At 40.0% G+C, this 22,067-nt stretch overlaps 1 protein-coding gene across 1 annotated transcript in view; it reads left to right on the top strand.

The window, feature by feature from the left end:
* Positions 1-22,067, top strand: part of PRKN (parkin RBR E3 ubiquitin protein ligase) — a 128,096-nt gene that overhangs the window by 101,940 nt on the left and 4,089 nt on the right. Inside the window, exons 3-4 of the mRNA XM_054822699.1 lie at positions 6,757-6,843; positions 20,586-20,703. Coding sequence (XP_054678674.1) covers positions 6,757-6,843; positions 20,586-20,703 — 205 coding nt within the window. The remainder of the gene's footprint in view (positions 1-6,756; positions 6,844-20,585; positions 20,704-22,067) is intronic.

The following is a 22,067-nucleotide window of genomic DNA, read 5'->3' as shown; positions in this document are numbered from 1 at the left end:
CTAAGTAAACATAGCTACTGCAGATGGTAAATATTCTGCTTTTAAAGTTTCTTGCTGTAAGCACAAGAAATACCAAAAGACAGGGTGTGTGGATGATGGTCTCACGCTTGGTGCTGGATATAACAAAGTGCCAGAGGCAAAGTCAATCCAATACCCAAGACGTGTGGTTCACAGCAGTAGCGCGACAAGGACCGTGACATTCGGGGTGGGGGGCAGTTGGGGAGTGCGTGTGTTTAATTGACTTTGGATGGAAATAAGGAACAAAGTACATAGTTTCAAAGTAAAAAATGCTTAGTCTGTGTTTATGGAGGTTTGAACTCTAGCCAGGAAACCAACTGCTCTCTTACTCAAAAGATATACTATACAGTAAAACCTTTTCCAGTGAAATTTGGAGTCTGGGGGCTTTTCTTAAAAAAAAAATAGTAAGGTATAGTAGGTATGTATCACTCACTATAACATTATAATTTGTACTTTGGAAAGTGCGATTGGAAGCTGTATTTTTCTAAACAGAAATACTATAGAGAGATGACTTTGGGTATTATGGGCAGTGCCATTCTATATGTCACTTTCTGATAGCTTTGATTTCCCTTAAGGCATGCTCATCTTTTCAATATAAATCTTTGCTCCAATCAGCAGCCTATAGTTTGACTACAAAAGCTCATTTAGGATTGAAATTTGGTGCCTTATAATATTTTACAATTTCAAGGGATTTTTTTTGACCAGATGATCATGTTGTCAGGTGAAGAGAAGGATTTTTTTGCCTCTCCAGTGCTTTATTTGTGTTACTATTTAATAAAACACTCTCCAGGTTAAAAACAAACAAACAAACAAAAAACCACAAAAAAAGCCACCTAGCTGAAAATCCAACTATACATTTGCTGTGTGCAATATAAATGTTTGCTGGTTAGAACTCAAAGGAGCTTCTATGTGACTGGTAACTACTTATTTGCACTCCTCATCATTTTTTTACCAAAAAAAAAAAGAGCATGGAAATACTTTACTGATTACCTTTATTAGGCAAAGTTTTGACCTTGTGAAACCAGGGTGTGGTTCTTTTGAGGAATGATCTGAGATGATTAGTGTGGAGTCTAATGTTTAAAAACTGGAAATCTTCTCCCTTACAGGGCTGCTGTGTGATTTTGGACAAGTCTTTTTGGTGTGGATCCTCAGTGGAATTTGGGTTTCCATATCAACTTAAGATCCTAAAATTTTAGAGATTTGTGGCCAAGGATTTCTATGAATTAGGTTCCAGTCACTAAAACAGAAACAGTAGTACTTTGCTGCTTCACAGGAGTACGGTGAGAGAGGTTCACTTACAATTCCAAGATGCTCTGATACTCGGATGATCAAAGCCATGCAAGTATCTTAGAATGCTACATTATTTTGCTTTGATGTGTAGTATATAACCAAACTGTTCTTGAAGACATGAAAATAAGTCTATCTAGTTCCATATATATCTTAGATTATACTTGGTTTCCCTTGTATTCTCTTTAGAATATGCTATAGCCTTCTCACATTACAATAGCACTTAATGTGCATTTTCTGCCAGCTCATTAAATAATAAAATTAACACCTGTTAGCTGTGGTTTCTTTCAGCCTTAGAATGAATCATGATTATAACATAGTACTCTTTTGGTTCGGTTTTGGACTTGGTTTTAGAGGAAAGAGTGAGTAGAGGCATGGAAGGTTGATTTTTTAAGTACCTGTACAAGGCAAGATAAAACTTGTAAGCCCTGCATTTTAAATGGAAGGTGAGAAGATCTGTGTTGGTTTTCTTCGTTCATATAGTCACAGTTTTGAGGAACCTTTGCATCTGTTGCATACTAGTTTTGTACTCTGGCAGAAAGCTTCAGTACTGATGGAGATGTCGATCCTGCCTTCGCTGAGTAGCTTTAATTGTCATGATTCCCATCTGTAGTGAAAGGTCCACATGCCAGCACTGAATGAGGGAAGATCAAAGAAAAAAAGGTAGAAGAACAGAGTAGACAAAACAATTTTGATAAGACTGCTAGTCAATATTTTCTCAATAACAACAGGTCATATCAGAAGAAACTGATTTCATTCTATGGCGAGATGACAAGTTTCATAAGAAAAAGTAATTGCACAAAATCAATTTCATTTTTTTGCAAGACTTCAAACTACAGAATATTCTGATAAGGAAATCACCATAATATATCAATAAAAGGCTTTAGGGGGCTGGGTTCTAACTAACATGGCCAGGGTCTGTGCAGCAGATTATCAGATGATGCAGTATGGATGTGGGTTTGTGGATTGGGCTGTGGTCATGTGGATTGAGAACTGGCAGATCACACTTTACAGAAAGTGGTGTTTTCTGCGTAAAGAATCTGTGTAGCAGAGTATTGCTAGCAGCATTCAGAATGCTCAGGGCTGACAGCAAAGCTGTCATGATAGAATACTCAATGGTGATCTAGAAGGAAATATAAAGGCTCTGCTGATACAGCACAGAAATTGTACAAAGATTAGTCAAATGTAATTAATGACAAAAACAAGACAGTCTCCAGAAAAGTGCCATGAATATGATTTGGGGCTGGGGGAGAGAGGGAGGAGGAATAGCTGAACCAGTGAGAAACTTAAGAGTTTCTCTGTTTAGGTTAAAGAAGATTCAGAGGTATCTTGATTACAGTACACAAGTACCTTCACAGGAAGAGAATATGGAATACTGAAAGACTTTGTTTTAGCAGAGAAGTGTGCAGCAGAAAGCAGTGGCTGGAAGCTGAAACCAGAAAGTGTCAAAGTAGACATTAGATACAATTTTTAACAGTGATTTTGAAGGGCCATTAAAACACTATACCAGAGGTATGAGTGCATCTTTCCTCACCTGATGTCTTTAACCTGGATGCGAATGTCTGCTTTGGAAGATACACTTTGGCCAAACCATGTATTATCCATCGTCTGTCTTCAGTCTAGCTCATAGCGATAACTGTAGGAATGAATACGTGGCAGTCCAGAGTTCAACATGGATGGCAGAAGTAAGAAATCTGGGTATGTGCGTGAGTTGTTAGCTCACACAGAAGTCCCTAGCAGTGCACCTACGGTGCTGCAGATTAAACCCTGGCTATGACTGCCTCACTGCAACCGTGCCTTCCTTCTGCTGTGTAGACACACAGGAGGAGATATGGGTGAAAAAGAAAAGGAATATCTGAGTTGAGGAGTAACTTTAAAATAACAGGAGGGAGCTCAAACTTGAAGCTTTGTGAAGGGATTCAAGAATGGGAGTGTTGTATTGAAGTTGGAAGAAAGATAATTTTAACAGTAATATTTTATAAGCGCTATAGGGAGATATTATCAGAGACCAAAGAAAGGCATTTGCAGTAGGCAAGAGAGAGAATGACAGCTGTGGTGCTTAATCCAAGGGAAATCAGATCTTTGAAAAGTTGCGAAAAAGGAAACGACAAAATCTTGTTTCCAAAAAAACAACCAGCATAGCATGTAAATGACAAACTCATTTTCCTTTCATCCCCCCCAAAAAAGAGCTACATTCCGCTCCCACTTCCCAACTTAACACACTATAAATGGGTCAGTCAGGAATAACTGAGACTACAGCTTGGTTTCACCATCCTAGTTTTAATTCAGCATTACTCTTCGCACTGCAGATGTCATCTGTGGGGTTCGAATTCCATACAGCTGACCAGAGTTTGGTCCAATTTTACCTTTTGTTTGAATGATCATAAAGATAGGAGGATTTTAAAACCAGGATCTGGATCCCTGTTGAGGTTTTTAATACCTCCTATTCTGAGGTCACTTGAATTCAGGATTTCTGTTTAGGCCTATCATCTCATACATTTTTACAGATATTCAAAAGCCTGTAATAGCACACACACAGGTTATATTAATTTCCAGTGCCTAAATCCCTTAAGTGCTTTGGGGATTTCCCTGCTAATCCTCTCTTTACTGCATAAACCTAGAGGGTAGGTTTGGGACTTTTGGGATTTATTCTTTGTTTGGTTGTTTTCCAACTGAAGAATCTTTCAAGGGTAACAAGAGTAAGTGCTAAATACACAAAGACATAGAAAGTTTATATGCTGTTTATATTATCACAGTAATCTGCCAGTCTTTTTTTGGCAAATGAAGGGAAAGAAAGTGCGACTATTATTAGTAATTACACCACTTATAGTAATTTTAAACGCTTACTAATATTAAATTTATGCAAAAGTGTTAAATCCTGACTGAACAGCTTAAATCCTTTTCTTTCCAAGGGCAAAATAACTGTATTAATATTAATGAAGCCACAAAATACAAGTTAACTGACAGCATTTTTGCAGTTGCTGTATTTTATTACTGAAACTTTATTATATTTTTCATGTCTGAATATAAAAAAATGAATCAAACTATCACAAACTGCTCTTTGTTGTAAGTGACATGCCTTTTCTTTATGATGCATGCTTTGCCATAAAAAGGGAGCGCTTAATGCATTTCTGTTGGGAGATGCCTATTTACTCTGACAAACCGATCAGCCTCCGGGGTGTTCTTTTGCCACAGAACTGATTTTACATCTCATCCATTATCTAATAAGATGTGAAAAGAGTATCCTGTCTCACAAAAAAAAAAAAATCAGGCTTTGTTTCATTACAAGGATGTGGGAGGCTCACTCCTGGACTTACTTGCAGGATGTACAATTGCTAGTGAAAGGCCCAGTTATACACTCATGCATGTCTCCAGTACAGTAAGCCTATGGGGAAAACATTGGTAACATCGGTCCTAAGGATCTTTTATTTTAAAGGTAAGTATCAAAAGTGGCCTCTATAACGAGAAAATGCATTTCACATCTTTAAATAATACAGTATGAGTTTATGAATTTTATTATTGTAATAAATAGCAATGCCACATAAATTAAATTATGATGCAGCCAGAATGTCTTTGCAAAATATATGCCCTGGGGTTTTTTCTTCTTCCTTTAGTATTTCCCCTTTTTCAATGTTTATGAAAGGTTTAAAATTGCACTTCCATGGGAATAGTGAGAGAGGTCGGAGCAAGGAAAGCAATCTGAAGCGTTGTGTGATAAGGCAGTGATAAAACAAGTGTATACAAAACACTTTCAGACAAATGTTTTAAGCCAGATGTGGTCATAAGGAAATAAAGTCACAAAGGAAAAAGAGAATGGGGGACACAGTAGGAAATACAGTTAAACCTGGCCACAACCTTAATTGGTAAGGGACAAGAAGTCTTTGAGATATTGGGTATCTAGACAGACAGTACCTCTCTATACGTGTTTGAGCAGCATTAAACACAGCTGAAACTTTTGACCACTAATGCAGTGTAAATTGTTGTTGTATTTAAGAGATGCTCTATTACAATAATGCAGCCTCTTGTACAACATACCTTGCAAAAGTGCCTCCATTGTTAAGCTGTTTGCTAACAAGCCTGAGTGAATTAACAAATTGGTGTTAGCTGAAGTAAAATAAAATATTTTAAATTGTTGACAAAACAGCAGTTGCAAGAAAGCAAAGAAGTGATTAGGTTTGATATCTCTGGAAGTTAGAACGCTCACTCCCTCCACTCCTCCACTCGACATTTCCCTGACTCTCTGAATAACAGGATCAACCCTTTTGGACTTGCACAATGCTGCTTTTCATAAAAGTGCAGTTTCTTTAGCATGACAATGAAATATGATTTTCACTGCTTCTTAGAAAAGTGACAATACAGCTTGAAAGAGTTCAAAATGAAATTGCAAAAGCTGGAATTTGTGGCAGACAAATGTTCCAGTGTCATGTCCTCCTGATATCCTTTATTCATTACATGTGAATGCAGCTCTGTATCTAAAAATCAAGGCTGTTTTATCAGCCTTGCTTACAACGCCAGTCAGAATGGCTTACCGCTGAGAGATCTTTCAGAGTCAGCATAGCTTTAAAACAGCATGAGAGAGACCCATTTTACATTATTGACTTTTCCCCTTACCTGCAAGGACACAGAATTTAATGCAGCATTGATGGGTCAAAGATTTTGACACTTGTCAAGACAGATATCTTCATTTTAGAGTTTAAAAACCAGGCATCAAACTTGATACTTATGACCCAGTTTAGGTGGCAAAGGCAGCTCAGACTGAGGTAGGGACAATTGTTTTACACATCTGCAAAAGACATTGCTTTTGAATGAAGCCTTATGTAAAGAGCAATGTAATTTGAGGATGAAACCAGAGCAATTGCTGGAAATGCAATAAGGGTCTAGAAGTAGTCCCTTAAAACCCTATTAGCTATCACTGTGTTCTTTCTACGGATTTTTTAAAATCATTCTATAAAAGTCCATGGCAAGGATACAATTTTCTAGAAAATGGTATTTCATATGACCTATATAAAGTGATCATCCCCTCGTAAAGTCAGCAATAGTTTTCCACAGAGAATGCATGTGATTCAGAACCATGAAGAGACTATTTCCATTAGTAAACACTATAAAGCAGAACTGCTTGTTTCATCCAGCACCCTTCTTGTATAAACAGATTTCGCTGTAGGAGAAACTCACTCAGAAGTATCTAGTATGACTTTATATCCCTAAATGGACCATGTAGCAAAATCTCATTTTTAATAATGGCGTTTATGTTACTTCACCGATGAAATAACAGCAAAATTGTTGTGTTAATGATCAGAGTGTATAATAAGATGCACAATTAGGAGTATTATGGGAATTTAATGGGATGAGAAGGGCAGGAGATCATCTGCTGTATGACTCTTCATGATTGTAACTTGCTGTCTATATCCCTAATGTGTTTTTATGACTTTTGAGCTTTGGTTTGTTTTCCAGTTTGTGTTCTGCCGTGAATGTAAAGAAGAATACCATGAAGGGGAATGCAGCTCTCTCCTCAGCACAGAGGGAGCCATGGCCCAGAAGGTAGGGATCCCACAACTCATTACATCCTGATCATTATCCCTGGCCCAGCTAGAGTGACATTTGTCAAATGGGTCCTAATTATAATCCTAAGTAAAAGTAATTATGTTCATGCTGAATTACTCCAGCCGTCAGAGTTGCCGAATTGGCTTTGCACTGGATTTCAGTCGCTTTGATTGATAGAGTAGCTGAGTTCTGTCAGGAACACACAGGGCTCTGCCATCAGTTGATAAAGAAAAGACCTTCCCAATGGGCTTTTGGGGTTGTCTCTATTCAGTGTGAACACTTTTGAAAGGCTTTCTGTAGTCTTGCTGCCTTTTAGCGTATTTTCAGTGCACCAGTCAGGAAATCATGTGGGTTTGGACTGAATAACAGGGGTTTTATGCAGCCTATGCAGAAAATGCTGTTGATAATTTATGTTTTAGCTTAGAGAAATAAAAAATTGATTGCCCAGGCTGGAAGCTGTTAGATGATAATTATTCTAGGCTGCTCTATAATTTTGTATCTATTGTAGCTATAGACCTGGACAGGAAATAGTTTTTCTCTCCTGACATTTCTCTTTGTTTGAGATTCAAGTTTCCCTGCTCTCCATGGCAAATAAATCACAATCTTCCCAAATAAAAAAAAAAAAAAAAAGAGAGAGAGCGAGAAAGTGCAACAAACAGGAGAGATACCCCCTAAATATCTCACAGCTTGATGCCCAGGGTATTCTCCTAGGAAGCAGAAAACTGATATTCAGATGTCTGGCATGATTGATGCTAAGAGAAAACTCGACCCTGAACCCACACACAGTGCAACACGGCAGATACAGGATTGTGGGCAGGTGCTGATGAGGACTTGTGTCCAGCCAGCTCTCAGCCAGGCATGCCCAGCTCCTGCAGGCAGGCTCGGTCTGAGGCTGGGTCTTTGAATGTAGGGACTAGGAGGGAGCTGGAAGCCTACTGCGAATGTTTGCCACGTGCTACCTTGAGACAGTTCATTTTCCATACTTTGGAGACACTGCACTAGGCTACAACCTGTATAGAGATTCTTCTCTTTAACCTTTCTTAGTGAAGCTCTTCCAATTTATAAAAAGACTTAGCACTCGTTGAGACAGAATTAAACAGCCTGTATCCTAGTAGTCAGTCAGGGTATCTACCAATGGTGCTCTGAAATGTGTGCTGTATGAGACCCTAAATCCATCTACTTTCCCAGCCTCTAGTGATTTGTGATTGAGATGTGGTATTTTGTCTTTAACAGCTACCAGCAAAGTTTTATTCCATGAATTTGTACAACCCCCTTTTTTGAAACCATATATACACAAGGAGATTTGCAGCTTAACTACCCTCTATGAAGAACAATCTCCTTTTGTCTGCAATAGCCTTAGAACAGTCTTCCAGGTCCCATTCACATTTATGTAAAAACAAAACAACTTCAACAGAGACACTGAGAGGTATTTAAAGTATCCAATAACCCGGTAAAGTAAGAGACCAAGGCTCAACGTCTTACCAGAGCTACAACTTGAATACATCTCAACATGAACAGTAAGCCCTATATCTATTAAGCTATGTATGCCTAGAATTTTGCCTATAGTACTGAAAGCCATCATGGCACCTTACAAATGAAATAACAATGTTGACTCTGTGGAAGTTAGAGTTTGTATAATTTCCATGCTCTAAGGCAGAGATAAAGGTGTGCCAGGAAAAATCAGAATACCATAGAAAGTAGTGGTTTATTTTAAACATCTGCATATTGCCTTAGCTTCTCCTGATGACAATGGGAGAGCTTCATCCATTTGATCCAGTATCTCAGCACATGAATTGCACCCAATTAGACCGTGTTAACTTATGAAAATTGACTACTTTTGCCGTTCCAGTGTTATGTGAACATTTTTTTTCTGTTCCTGAAAAATTCCCTGCACTCTCAAAGAGCTGTTCCAGAATAGCTAAATGATTCTGTACCAGAATAACTCTTGCAGCCATGCAAATCAGTTCCCCAATTTAGACAAGACCATAGACTACCCAAAATTCATTTAGATTCCAGCTTAAGCTGACGTTAATTGACATAGGCCAGCCTTCTTTTCCTCTAAGAAACTAAGGAGCTGCACTAATTAAACTTCTCCACAAGGTGGAGATGTGCCACTGAAGGAATGTTTTCCCTGGCTTTCTGTAACCAGGCAAGCAAACCGAGAGGTAGCTAGAAGGCAGCAAGCCCAGGTACTGGTGAGATGTTGGTTTCACCCGAATAGCATCACTACAAAGCTATCCTTCGAACAACACTGCCATACAATGCATACAAAACGTTCGTGGGGCATATATGGAAAGAAGTGCACGTGGGACTGTTTTCATCTCTCTCACTGAGATTAATTTAAACATTTATCCACCTGTGCTCTCAGCCTTCTTGTTCTGTTTGGCCATCCCCTGCTAGGTGTGCAGCCCTGTGTGTCAGAGTTAACTTGCTTTATTGTACTGCTTGTGGAGGCAGTGAGAAGGATTGTTTTATCTTTGACTGTCATCTGTTTCAAGGTAGAAATAACACACTTCCAGGGCTGTCTTCAGCTCCTGCAGTTTGACTCCTGTCCGGATCCTTTCCATATCATTTATTTTATAAACAGATCTTGTTGTCATGACTCCTGCTGCTTGGATTTCAGGGTCAACCAGACATGCTGCCACCACGCTGTTCCTCTCCAGGACAGGTGCAGGATACGTGGTCTCAGGAAAATACTTTCTGTAAGAAAAATGCACATTTTACTTTAGCCTCTAATGGCTACAGTAGTGAAAGGACCTTCTGTCATCTTCACATTTCTGCAAATGCCTGCACGTCTCTGACATTCCCAGTATGAGAGGAAACACTGTGAGCAGGTTCAGGCCTAAGTCAGTATGATAGAGACGAATATGATGGAGCATGAGGAGTGTGAAAGAGCTGGAAGAAAAGCCAAAAAAGGAATGTTGTTGTGAAGGACTCAGATAGCCAGAACTTGATGGCAACATAGAGAACAGGAAGAGCTGCGGTGCCGTTCAAGGCAGCCCTTCCTCTTAATGGCCTGTGCGCCAGGGCCCTGCATGGGTCTGTCGGGGCAGGGCCTGGCACCTCCCTGAGGACACGGATGGGCCAAACTTGTGGAATTGTGGACAGGTGGGCCCATGGCAGTGCAGGGCTGTGGGGAGCTGGAGACAGGCCCTGCTGCAGTGTCACTGGGGCAGGGGCTGACATGCGGTCCTTTGCCATCAGCGTGGTGAGGGGATTCGCAGGGACTGGGCTGGGACAGCAAGATCTGGTGGTGCCCTCAGAGCCTGACACCAATTTGGGAAGCCTTGGAGAAGAAAATCCCTCAGAAAGAGAGTTAGAGCCTGATACAGAGGCATTCAGTGTCCATGAAAGCCAAGAGCTGATGGGAGTGAGTGTCACCTATCAGAGATATAGTGGAAGCTTCATAAAGAGGAGAAGGAAGAGAGAGAAGGGAATAAGCCTGCAAGATGACATGGGACAACTACAAGGGTCTGGGAAACAGAAATGCCATTGGCAAAAGGGGCCTGTGCTGGGCAGGATGTCAGAAGTAGGAAGGAGGAAGCCTGAGGTCAAGCGGGGGGAGCGGAGCTGGTGGGACTGTAAAGGGAGAGTGGGCAGCAGGGAGGGGGAATGGACTCAGCTGGCAGGAGGAAGGAAGAGGGCAACCATGGCCGCGGAGCACAAGAGGGACAAAGCAGGTGCCATGCATGGTGCTATTCAAAATAAAGGGGGTTGAACCTTATAAAGGTGGAAGCTAGAGGGCATTGCTTGCTGTTTGGGGTAGAAAAGGTAAAATCAGCAGTAGGCATGCAGAGAATAGCCTAGTTTTATATACTGGAACATCACGATCTTTCAGATTTATGCACAGATATTGCATGGTCCAGTGGGATGGATAAAATGTCCTCTTTCTTCTAGAATGTCCTTTTTTAGCCCCGAGGCCATTGAAAACTCATCCTAAGCATTCAGTGGTGCACGGCTGATTATTTCGCATCTTAGTGTGTAAGTTACATAATTTCAGGGAAAATAAAATGTATCTGTGGCAACTTCAGTTGAGAAGCTTTCTTTTAAAACCATTGCCACCTCTTGGAGCTGTTTGAAGGTTGGAATGTGAGACGAAATTGTATTTGATGGATTAAAAGATACAATGTGCATGATGGAATCAATGACACAATAAAGGTGACTCCAGCCAGATTTAGGTTTAGAAATAACCGCATAGTCCCTGCTATGTACACCACAAAACCAAGCTTCCTGGCCCCTTTTAACCTCACCCATATACAGTCTATGCTGATCAGGAATCTAGCCATAAACCAGCTTCCTCTGTAAGTCCCCAGCTTAAAATTAGCCCAGCTTCCCTAGCACAAAACCTTTCTAGACAGTTTGCTTTTTACCAGGATAGGTAATGCACCTTCTTGCTCACTACCAACTGCACAATAAAATGTGACTACATACTAGATTTGAATGCGTACAGAGTAGCTCTCAGGACTATTTCAGTGCTGGGCATATTGATCAGACATCTACAAGGTTAAAGTGTAATAGCAATAGCAATGACTGATGTAAAATTGGTGCAGATGTTAATAAGTCAACAGAATGTGGGGACAGAGACATAAATGTTTAAAAAATTAACACATAAATGAAATGGGTTATAAAAAGGTATGTTTTAGAGATGGTTCTATGAACAAACTTTCCCCAAGATGGTTTTAGCTGTGATTATGTTGTCCTGCCAAGCCAACGAGTCTGTGATTATAAAAAAGTTAACAGATTTTTAGCAGGTTTGCTTTTTCAGAGGTTGCCATGAATTTAGTAAAGAGAATAAATTAAGCATCATGATAGATTTCTATAGTACAGCTGCACATAGTTTACTCCAATCACCTGCATTCAAAGGCTTGAATGTAAAAGAACATCCACTGTCTAATTCATCCCTCCACAAACCCAGTCTGCCAGTCTTTGTAGGGCCAAGACATAAATCTAGTTCATCTCATTTGAATAACCTCCACTGTTAACCCTAGCCCAGCAACAGCTGTAAACCTAAGCCTAGATAAAATGTCCATGGTGGCTGAAGTCTTAAAGCTTGCCAAGTGGTCTCTTCTGCTCTAAGCTCCTTAAACCTCTGTCAGGCCATATCTACTCTTGGTCCAAGCCTTAATTCCAGCTCAGCTAGTTCTAGCAACCCTGGGCCTGCAAACCATGTGATCCAGCAAAATTCATCACTAAACATACATCTTTAGCTGCTGGTGTGGCTAAAACTTGTTACAATTTTTTGCACACGAGTTACAGAATAGGTTCTGTGAATTTCTGCCATTTTGCTATATTGAAAATCCTATTACCTGCTAAAGGTGTTCATTTCAGACCAGGTTCATTGTATATGCAAAGTAAAAAATTTATTGTTGTCGTGGTTTAGCCCTGGCTGGCAACTAAGCACCATGCAGCCACTTGCTTACTCCCCCGCAATGGGACAGGGGACAGAATTGGAAGAGTGAAAGTGAGAAAACTCGTGGGTTGATATAAAACCAGTTTAATAGGACAAACACAAAAAGAAAATAATAATAATAATAATAATAATAATAATAATAATAACAAAGTGATGAACAGCACAATTTCTTTGCCTCCGAAGTCGATGCTACACATGACCCCAGCTGCCCAGCCTCCCAGCCCATGTGAAAAAGCAAAACAAGACAAGGGATTCATTCTCTACTTCCCATGGGCAGGCAGGTATTCAGCCATCTCCAGGAAAACAGGGCTCCGTCACACGTAACAGTTACTTGGGAAGACAAACGCCATCACACAGAAGTCGATGCTGCACAAGACCCCCAGCTGACACACCTCTCAGCCCACCCCCCAGTTATAAATGGAACATGATGTTGTATGGTATGATGAGGCTTTGGGCAATGTGGTCTGGTGGAGGGTGTCCCTGCCCATGGCAGGGGGGTTGGAACTAGATGATCTTTGAGGTCCCTTCCAACCCAAACCATTCTATGATTCTATGATTCTGTGATTCTATGAATAGCTCTTTGGCCTGTTTGGGTCTGCTGTCCTGGCTGTGCCCCCTCCCAGCTTCTTGGGCATCCCCCGCCTTCTCGTTAGCAGGCCAGCATGAGAAGCTGAAAAGTCCTTGACTGCTTGGCAACAATTAAAAACATCAGTGTGTTATCAACATTATTCTCATCCTAAATCCAAAACACAGCACTACACTAGCTGTCAGAAGGAAAATTAACTCTATCCCTGCTGAAACCAGGACAATTGTTAGTCTTATTAAAGTCTTACCAAGCTTATCAAAGAACTATTTTTTAGTCCATTTACACTAATACTAGGACTTATAGTTCAAATTCTATATAGTTAAAATTATGGATATGCGAAGTCTCTGGTAAGACTCATTTCTCTGGTGTTACATTTAACCTTCCACTGCCTCTCTGGGTCCTAAGCTCGATGGCTTCAGTCTGGGACAGGGGCTGGCATCGTGAGTCCTCTACCAGGAGGAGCCTGATGTCGATACTGGTGGGGTTTTTTCACCTCACTGTGGGATCTGCTTGGGGCCACTTTTATATATTTGTTGATACACTCTTTCACTGGTCTGCAAGTCGACGTTGCATCCAAGTTTACTATCTATGGTGTGTTTTACCTAAGTCGGTTATGTCTCCATTCTCTTTGTTATCCCTAAAACTGTTTTTACCCCGATCTCAAGGCTGCATTTGGGTAATTGATGACTAGAGAGTTGTTTGTAGTGCCAGGACCTCCCATATCATCCTGTGCTGGTGCTTTCAAGGTCTCTGCTATCATCCTGTGCCTTTGCTCCTCTGTGTGGCATTTTATTCTAGGTTAGAGATAATTCATTCTTCTCGTGATACCTATACTTGTCATTGCTGTCTATTAGTTACAAAAATACGTATAATGTTGTTAAACCACACCATTATACAAAATTATACAAAAGCAAAACAGGTAATAGTCACCTGGTCATTAGATAATTGCTCTCACTTGCAAAACCAAATCTGTAGGCAGGCCAAGACACGTCCAGAGAAAGCCACATGGGTCCTGAGGCCTGTGCTGCTGGCTTGGCGCAAAGGCTGTGGCCTCTTACAAGAAACAGCAACAGTATTTTTACTGAACCACAAAGCTCCATGTTCTAAACCTCCATCTACAATTAGTTTCAGTCTAAGTTTATAGCTAGTGCTGTAAAACTTAACTTCAGCTCCACTCCAAACCTGTGGGATGCTGCCTGTCCCAGTTGTAGCCCTAGGCTGGAGGCTTTGGTCACCCAAATCTACAAGCCTACGCCCAAGCCTGCCCCCTTCAAATCAAACCTCAGCTGTTTGTTATTTGGGAGCCAGACCTTACTGTACTCAGGTAGCAGATGCAGGATCCAGGTACTAACTTTGCTTTTCTGCCACTGGCAGTATAAAACTCCCCCAGAAGCCCTGTCAGCCCGGGAACCCATCGGAGCAAACCAGACCTCCAGCCCATCTTTTCCTGCCATTGCCTCCTGTATGCAGATCTCGAAGTTGCCAGTAGGTGGTACAAAATATACAGACATTGCTTGCCAGGCTTCCCTTTCCATCCACTGAACAACAGCTGTCCAGTCTCTTATGCTATTTGCCTGTAGACTCCCAGCAAGCATGCAGGGCTGCGAAGCCTGGTCTCTATGTAGGTGGCAGTTTGCTGTAATTATGCAGCAGAACATATTGGCCCACTGTGAGCACAAAATATGTCAGAATTTTATTTTAATGTGGAATTACCAAATAAAGGTGCTTTCAAAATATCCTTAGCTGAATTATTTTAATGCTGAGATATTTAGCTAACGCTTCATGAAAATCAAGGTTGGTGCAATGTGTTTCTTAAAATACTGCTGTGGAATTGAAAAACTATGCAATGTGCATATTAAATTGTAACAGCAAGACATAATGCTGACAAAATTATGGAACTGCATAAGTCTCCTGACTTACCGTATAAAGGAAGCAGCAAGCTCCTTTTTTGCTTGAACCTTCAGTGAAGGGTGAGTTGTTAGGGAAAACATATAGATTATATTGGACTCCACAGTTATCTGACCTTCTGAATCAGTTCTTGGTTATCAGCGTTACGTGTTTATGCTCTAAATATTTCAAATATCACTTTCAGAATTGTTCCTTCACTATTTCAGCCAACTTTCCTTGCTGCTTTTAGAACAGTGGAAAACAGAAGGCGTTCTATTTGAAATGGTGTACTACAGGCAAGAGTTAAAATGAGAAACACAGCATTTCTATGGAAACTTCTTCCTCTGCTCAAAAGAAGGGGGAAATTAATCAAAATGCTAAATAGTAAATGCTGACCTCAAAACCCATGAATTATTTCACTGCATTTTAGTGAAGGAAAAAGTTACTGAGGAAGTCCATCATGCATAACATCTTTCAATGAGTTCTGAGTCACAGTATGAAATGTGGAACATCTATTATTAGACCATTGATTTTTTTTCCATCAGATAAATTTAAAAAGTTAAATAAAACATGGCTGTACAAAAAATGGCATACCTAGCTTGATTCCTAAAGTATCTTAAACAATTGGAAAAGAAACTGAGGCTCAGAGGTTTAGTAGCTGGTATACTCACAATGTCAAGCACAGGACATTTCAACCCACAGATGCCTAATTAAAGGAGCAAGAAAAATAACTATAACCAGGAAATGTCCTGTAAAATTAATCTCTATGTTATAAATAAACATGCACCGGAGGAAATCTGAGAATAGGTCTTAACTTTCTGTCTAATGAGAAATAGATGGGAACTATTGAGAGAGAATTTTAGCTTTCCTATTTTGGGTAGCAATAAAATAAAAAGATGTGACAGGCTGGTTTTGTTTATGAGATAAAGCTGACAGTCATTTGCAGCTGTGTTGCCACTTAGGGGAGAAGGCATGTTCTTTGTTCCACTCATGGAAAACAGTTATACAAGAATGACCTGTATTAGATTAGATTTTCTGCTTTAGAGCAGTGTAAATTCAATATTCACCAGCTACCTGAATTTAATTCATGCTGATATGAACGGCCCCAACATGCAGCGTGAGATCCTTGATGTGCAGTGTCACCAAACCAGAGCGCTCTGGTTTTATTTAGTGAAAGTCGCTTTCATCTTGTATCAGACACAATACCCTGTGTATATCACTTTGATTTTAGCTAGTTGCTGTCATCACAAAACAGCTCTTTTTTTATGGCAGAATTCCCTAGGCACAGCAGACAAATTGGCTCACAAACTTGCTTCATGTGAGTTTAACTGGATCAGTGTGGTACTGACACCTCTATTTTTCCGGTGCATGAAACATGTTCCCATTGATGAGTATCTTTTCTGTTCCTGATCTATAACCATTTGTTAGTGTTTTGATTAGCCCAAATCTTTCTCTAGACTAGAAAACCAGTCCCATAGTTATGCACATCTCTCTTTGTGAGATTTTGACTCTTAAATGACTCAAATAATGGATTTTTTCCAAAGGTCCTCTAGCCTATCTAGTGCCCTAGACATCTGCTCTTTTTCCCCCACAACTGAAGTAAAAGACACCACTAAACATGGCAGAAGGTTAATTCATGTCAACATGCTCATAAAACAGCCCAGTAGAAACTGAAAAAACAAATTTAAGTTGGACTGTCAGCATCCCTTGTAGGTAGGGCTTCAACAGATGAGACTGCTTTTACTTAGAGCTCTAGCCCAAAATAATTAGTGGGTTGTGTTAGTCTAAATGTTATGGTGGGTTGAACATTGCTTTGTGTTGTCTTCCTTTCTAACCCTCTCAAATATCCGTAGTTGTTCTCACATTCGTGCTAGAAAATGAGTAATGCTTTCTGTTTTGAGACATCTAAGCCTTTTTAAAATGCTATCTTTCACATAAAGTCATAATTTTACATATTACTATTTATTTATTTTTAAACTATTTTTTTCCAAGGAAAATTAACTTAAAACCAAGCATTTCTGATCAAAAGGAAAGGTATTGCTGATTTAAAGGAAGCTGTACTAGGATACATTTTTTATGCATGACCAGCTTTTTTGCTCATCAGAAGGGAATTAAGCACCAACAGCAAACAAGCAGGAGACCAGAAATTACATTCACTAAAGCTAAGCACAACATCATGTTAATAGCTTCATATTCTACTCTGAATCAAGGGTCTTCAGTTTTCAGATGTTGTTTATGCTAGGCAAAATAAGCATGATCATCAAAGAAGTGTGCTTACATAAGACAGTATACAATGCGGTGGATGTTGGAATTTAACATTATATATCTAATGCTTCCAGTATTTTGAACAAGAAGTTTTGCCATAAATGGTTTTAATCTGGATGGTACTCCTTAACTGCTGACAATGAACACACACTTCATTTACTTTATGGAGTTCTACCAACAAGCTGATGTGTGCCTTATTACCTGAATGAGATGCTGCTTTAAGAAGGACACTTTATTTCTATTTCAAGATGCCTTCTGTCTCTGTAGAACTTTTTCCAGTAGTGCCTGATATTGATTAACTGCATAAAAAGCTTTCCATGTACATGTTCTTGTATTTCTGTATGGTGCTCAGCAGTCTCTGTGGTCTCTTTATCCCTGTTAGTTTTTCCAAAGGACTCAGCATAGAAACAGAATAGAAGTAAATCGACATCCTTCAGTGTGACCCAGAGATAACAAGACAGCCTTTTCCCCCTATCTCACCAAGGGGATATTGCAGAGGGGATGTTGAAAAATGCTTGCAACAGCTCTTTCTGTAGCTTCCTGTTATTTACGGGTATTCATTCCTGGTCATAATGTGCAGCACAGTTAAGAATCAAAAAAATTATTCATAAAGTGGCATGGATGGAATCTAGTAGCTTTTCACTAGTGCTGGGACAAATATTTTGTAATAATTGGGGAACTAGAGCATATTGTGTGGGGTCAGCATAGCAAGTGGTCAAAGTCTCTAGTCCTCAGCAAACTGACATATGATACACACTTGAAGCATCTTTGAACTTCCCATCCAAGACCAGGCAGACCAAATAAAGTGAGAGCCACCTCTGCTTGACCTAGGCCATTGTCAAGAAGATTAGGTTTGCTAGCTTAGGATGAAAGAAGGTGATTTAAATAGACACAGGTAATGGAGAACTGCCACATAACTTTGCTTTATTGTTTGAGAAAAAAATGCAGATAAATACATGTGTGCTTGCAGTCATTGTACGTGGAGCACTAAATAAAGCTCATAGATCAGTATGGTATGATTTCTTTACTGAATCAGAGAGTCTCCATCACCGTACCATTTCTCTGCACTTGCTTCCCACAGCAGGAAGCTTTAAACTTAGCATTCAGCAAGACTGGGCATAGGAGGGATGTTTCAGCTCTAATGGGCTGAAAATATTATGCTGCTGCATTTATTTCATGCTAGAATTATTGCATTGGAAAATATAAATTTAATAATTCACTCCACTGTTTTCAGCAATTTTCCTTTATTGATGATATGCATACGTGCGGTTTGAAGTTGTTTATTTTAGTTATTCCTGAGCTCTCCCATGTTTGTATTTGTTTTCAGAACTAAGATCAAATATCTTTATACAAATCGAATCCACAATCTGGCATGTGAAATTTTGCCTCAGTGACGTTTGCCATTAGGGCACAACAAAGATCATGAAGATGGGGGAAAAGTGTTTCCAAGTGCTGACCCACACAGTTTGGATTCGGACTATTTGGGAAAAACAGAGCTACTGTGAAGCTCTTCTGGATTGGCTAGAAAAATTAAAAATACATCTGGTCTTCTCATGTAGCTTTTATTCTGAAAAGAATAGCAATGTTCTGCCACTGCTATAGTGATTTTCATCTTGAATTAGCTTTAACGATGTTAAGTAATTAATTCCCATTACAACCAGATGATATTAATACCATCTTCTTTCTGCCACTGGGCAAACTGAGGCCCAGGTCAAGCGTTCCCCGCTCTCCCCGTCTTGTGTTCAGGCCTCTCTGAGTTAGCTCAGATTGCTTGCTAAAGTCATCCTTCCTTAAAGATCAAGGTGTTGTGAGATCAATACTAGATTATGTTCTTTCCTATTAGCCTGAGCAGCTTTTTCTTCTATTTCCCAGAACTTACTAATGTGCTGTTGTATAGAGGTCATCCTTTTGCTGAATTGCTGAATAATCCAGCAGGGTGCAGGGCTGAGTTCCCTCTCCCGAAGCGGAAAGCCAGAAGTAAAAGTCACTTCTAGGATACAGCTGAGAAGACTTTGTTCACTTTTGTCACCTCCACATCAAAAACATTAGCAAATTGGAGAATATTAAGTGCAGACCAACAAAAGGGATTAAAGGGCAGAGGAGACTGATGTAGGTAGTAAAATAAAAGAAATAATGCCATAAACACATTTTTGAGGTTTTCTGATTAAGAAAAGCTGTTGGTTTGGGGTTTTTTTTAAGATGCATGCTGCAATGGCCACCAGATGATCTGGAAACAAGTTTCTGCAGATGTTGCTCTTTGTTATTCCATTTTAGCTCAGGTGACTTCAGCCAAAAAATAAATTCTGGATCTTACTTACTGACACTGCAACAACTCACAGGTTTTATCAGTAGTAGTTAAGCAGAAAACAAGAGGAGTTACGGTTGTGTTGCATGTTTAAAAGTTGGGCCAATTTCCTTTTTCTGTCTTACTAAAAATAAATATTAAAAAACAATTATCCATGTAAATAAATATTAAAAGTCTATCCACATAACAGCCTACAAGGATTGAGAAGGTATACACAAAGAAATTATGGGAATTTTTACAAATTATGTAATTTAATTTAAGCTCATAATTTTCCCACATGCATGAAAAAACCCACATTACAAATGGAGAGAGAACTTCAAGGCTGGAACCTACATTCATTGTTTACAGCTACTATTCACATAGTTGCCAACCTCCTGTGATAGAAATGACCCAAGGCACTGCCATCTCTTTTGTCCTTGTACTATCATTTTAGGTAGGAAATTGCCAAGTAGGACACTTGTGTAGATTATGTAATTTTGTCCCAGTCATAAATAGGACAAACACAGGAGTCCCTTTTAAACCACTCTTCATGGTGACTTTTTCCATCTGTGTCGTTCTATCTGGGGAGCTACTTGCTTTCATTGTTCACTGGGTTGTGTTTTATTTTTCTCCAAAATTTTGTGTTTCTTCTTTGTCCCTCTTAAGGTGCCCTACATTTATATAGATTTATGTTTGAATGAAAATCTAGACCTCTGAAACAAAGGAGTACGCTTTATTATGAAAAACCGCTTCCTTCCAGGGACCCCACCATTCTGCATTATTAAGTGTTGCATAGCCGTTGTGGTTTTGCTTTTCTTGCAAGAAGGGCTTTAATCCCTGAAGCAGAATCAAACCTACGGTGTCTATCATGTCACGGCTCAGCCAGGTTCATCTGACCCCTGCTTCGCCTCGCCTTTTTGCTTTACCTGTCTGTGCTTTTGCAGCACAGCTTGATACCCCGTGTTGTCCTGCCAGGGCTTTGCCCACCACTCCGGGCAGGAAGCAGCGGGGAGGACGCAGCCTGCGCTGCAGCTGGAGGTAGGAAGGAGCCCCAGGATGGCACATGCTCCCCCCACCATCCCACAGCCCGTGATCTAACCCAATACATGTCCTGTGCATACTGGGAGAAAATAAGTTTGCATTTTAAAGCAAAAATACTACATCTCTCACAAAGTCCAGCCCACCCGGCCTTGCAGTCACTCCTGTCTGTTTCTTGTGGGTAAATAGTTACCACTTCAGCATAGACATCGTGTCCCAGCGCAGCCTTCCGGTACTGTGCCGCAGGTGGTTTTTGTCTCTCTTTGCAGGGATACATCGTTGATGAACATGCAGCCATGCAAGCTCGATGGGAAGAGGCATCTAGAGAAACAATTAAGAAGACAACCAAGCCATGCCCCAGCTGCAATATTCCAGTAGAAAAAAATGGTAAATTTATTAGATATCTTGTACTTAACTGTCTTGTAAAATTAATTTTACAATATAAATGTATGAATGTGCATGTGTACATATGCACACTATTATTCCAAGAGAGGGAGAGCACACACAGCTTCAATCTTCCCTCTGTCACTTTATCTAAATTATCTTGAAATCACTAAATCTAAATCACTTAGTTCTAAAGCCACTAATTAAGCCTCAAAAAAATGCCTGGCTATTTTATACATAGGGAAAATGAGGCACGGAGAGACACTGGATGTGGCATTCATATGACTGAATGGCCAGCTAGCTGTCTAGATTTTCCATTGCCACTGGAAAAACCAGACATTTGTAGGGCAAAATTCATCTCACGATGAAACAGAACATGTTTCTAATGTAGGCCAGAAGAATCGCACCTAAAAGTGGGGTGTGGAGAATTAGTCCTGCTGTAGACGTCTACACAGTATATAGCTAAATTTAGATGACATTAATCTCAACCCAGTGACATGCCCACAGCAGAAGAGCAAGTCAGAGGAAGAAACATGAGTCCTGACAAACTGCGCGCACCAATCAATGCTTACCATGTGGGAATAAAAGTAAGCTGTTGGCAGTGGGGGGGTTAAAATGGGGAACAGGAACAGTAAATGGGCTATACCCTATAGGTTCGTGCTGTTCCAAGATTTAATTGCATTTACTAATTAATCAAAATATATTAAAATGATTGCCTAAATATTATGCAAATATTAAGTACAGAGGATACTTCTCAGTTTTGTGGCATCACTTATTCAAATGGGATGCTGAAAATGCCAGATAAGAGGCTGTAAATTGCAAGGACAGAACGTTTCAAGCAGTGATACCACAGAAATATTACTGAGGAAGAAATAGGACAAAATCCTGAATTGTGGTGTTTGATGAAAGAAAATAAGGCAGTTGGCAGATGGAAAGTGGGAGACTTCTTTAAGCACGAGAAGCAGAAGGAAAGAAAGCATGAATTCAAGAGTGGGAAGGTGAGACAAGATTTGGCAAAGTGTAGAGAGCAAGGTGGGCAGCAGAAGAGTGATAGCAGAGGGGTAGGTCAATAAAATTATTTCCAGACTTGTAAAACAGGCTGGAAACCAGAAGTTTGAACTGGGTTAGAAATAGACAAATAATAATCATGACTATTCATACTTAATAGTTTGTGCATAGCCAAATAATAAAAAACCTCCCCTCTGGTCAGGCTTGAAGCAGTGCTAGGATCTTTACTTTCTCTTAGACTTTGCTACAAAATCTTTACTGTTATATTACAGGCAGTTGTCACAAACAGGATATCCCTATTTGACACCATTTACACAACTCCCACTAATGTTTAGGGAAGTTGCTTGTAAATATCCCCA

This window comes from Grus americana, chromosome 3 (genome assembly GCF_028858705.1).
Source record: "Grus americana isolate bGruAme1 chromosome 3, bGruAme1.mat, whole genome shotgun sequence".
NCBI classification, from domain to species: domain Eukaryota; kingdom Metazoa; phylum Chordata; class Aves; order Gruiformes; family Gruidae; genus Grus; species Grus americana.
Note: the sequence above shows the minus strand (reverse complement) of the source record. Positions and strands in the feature narration are given on the sequence as shown.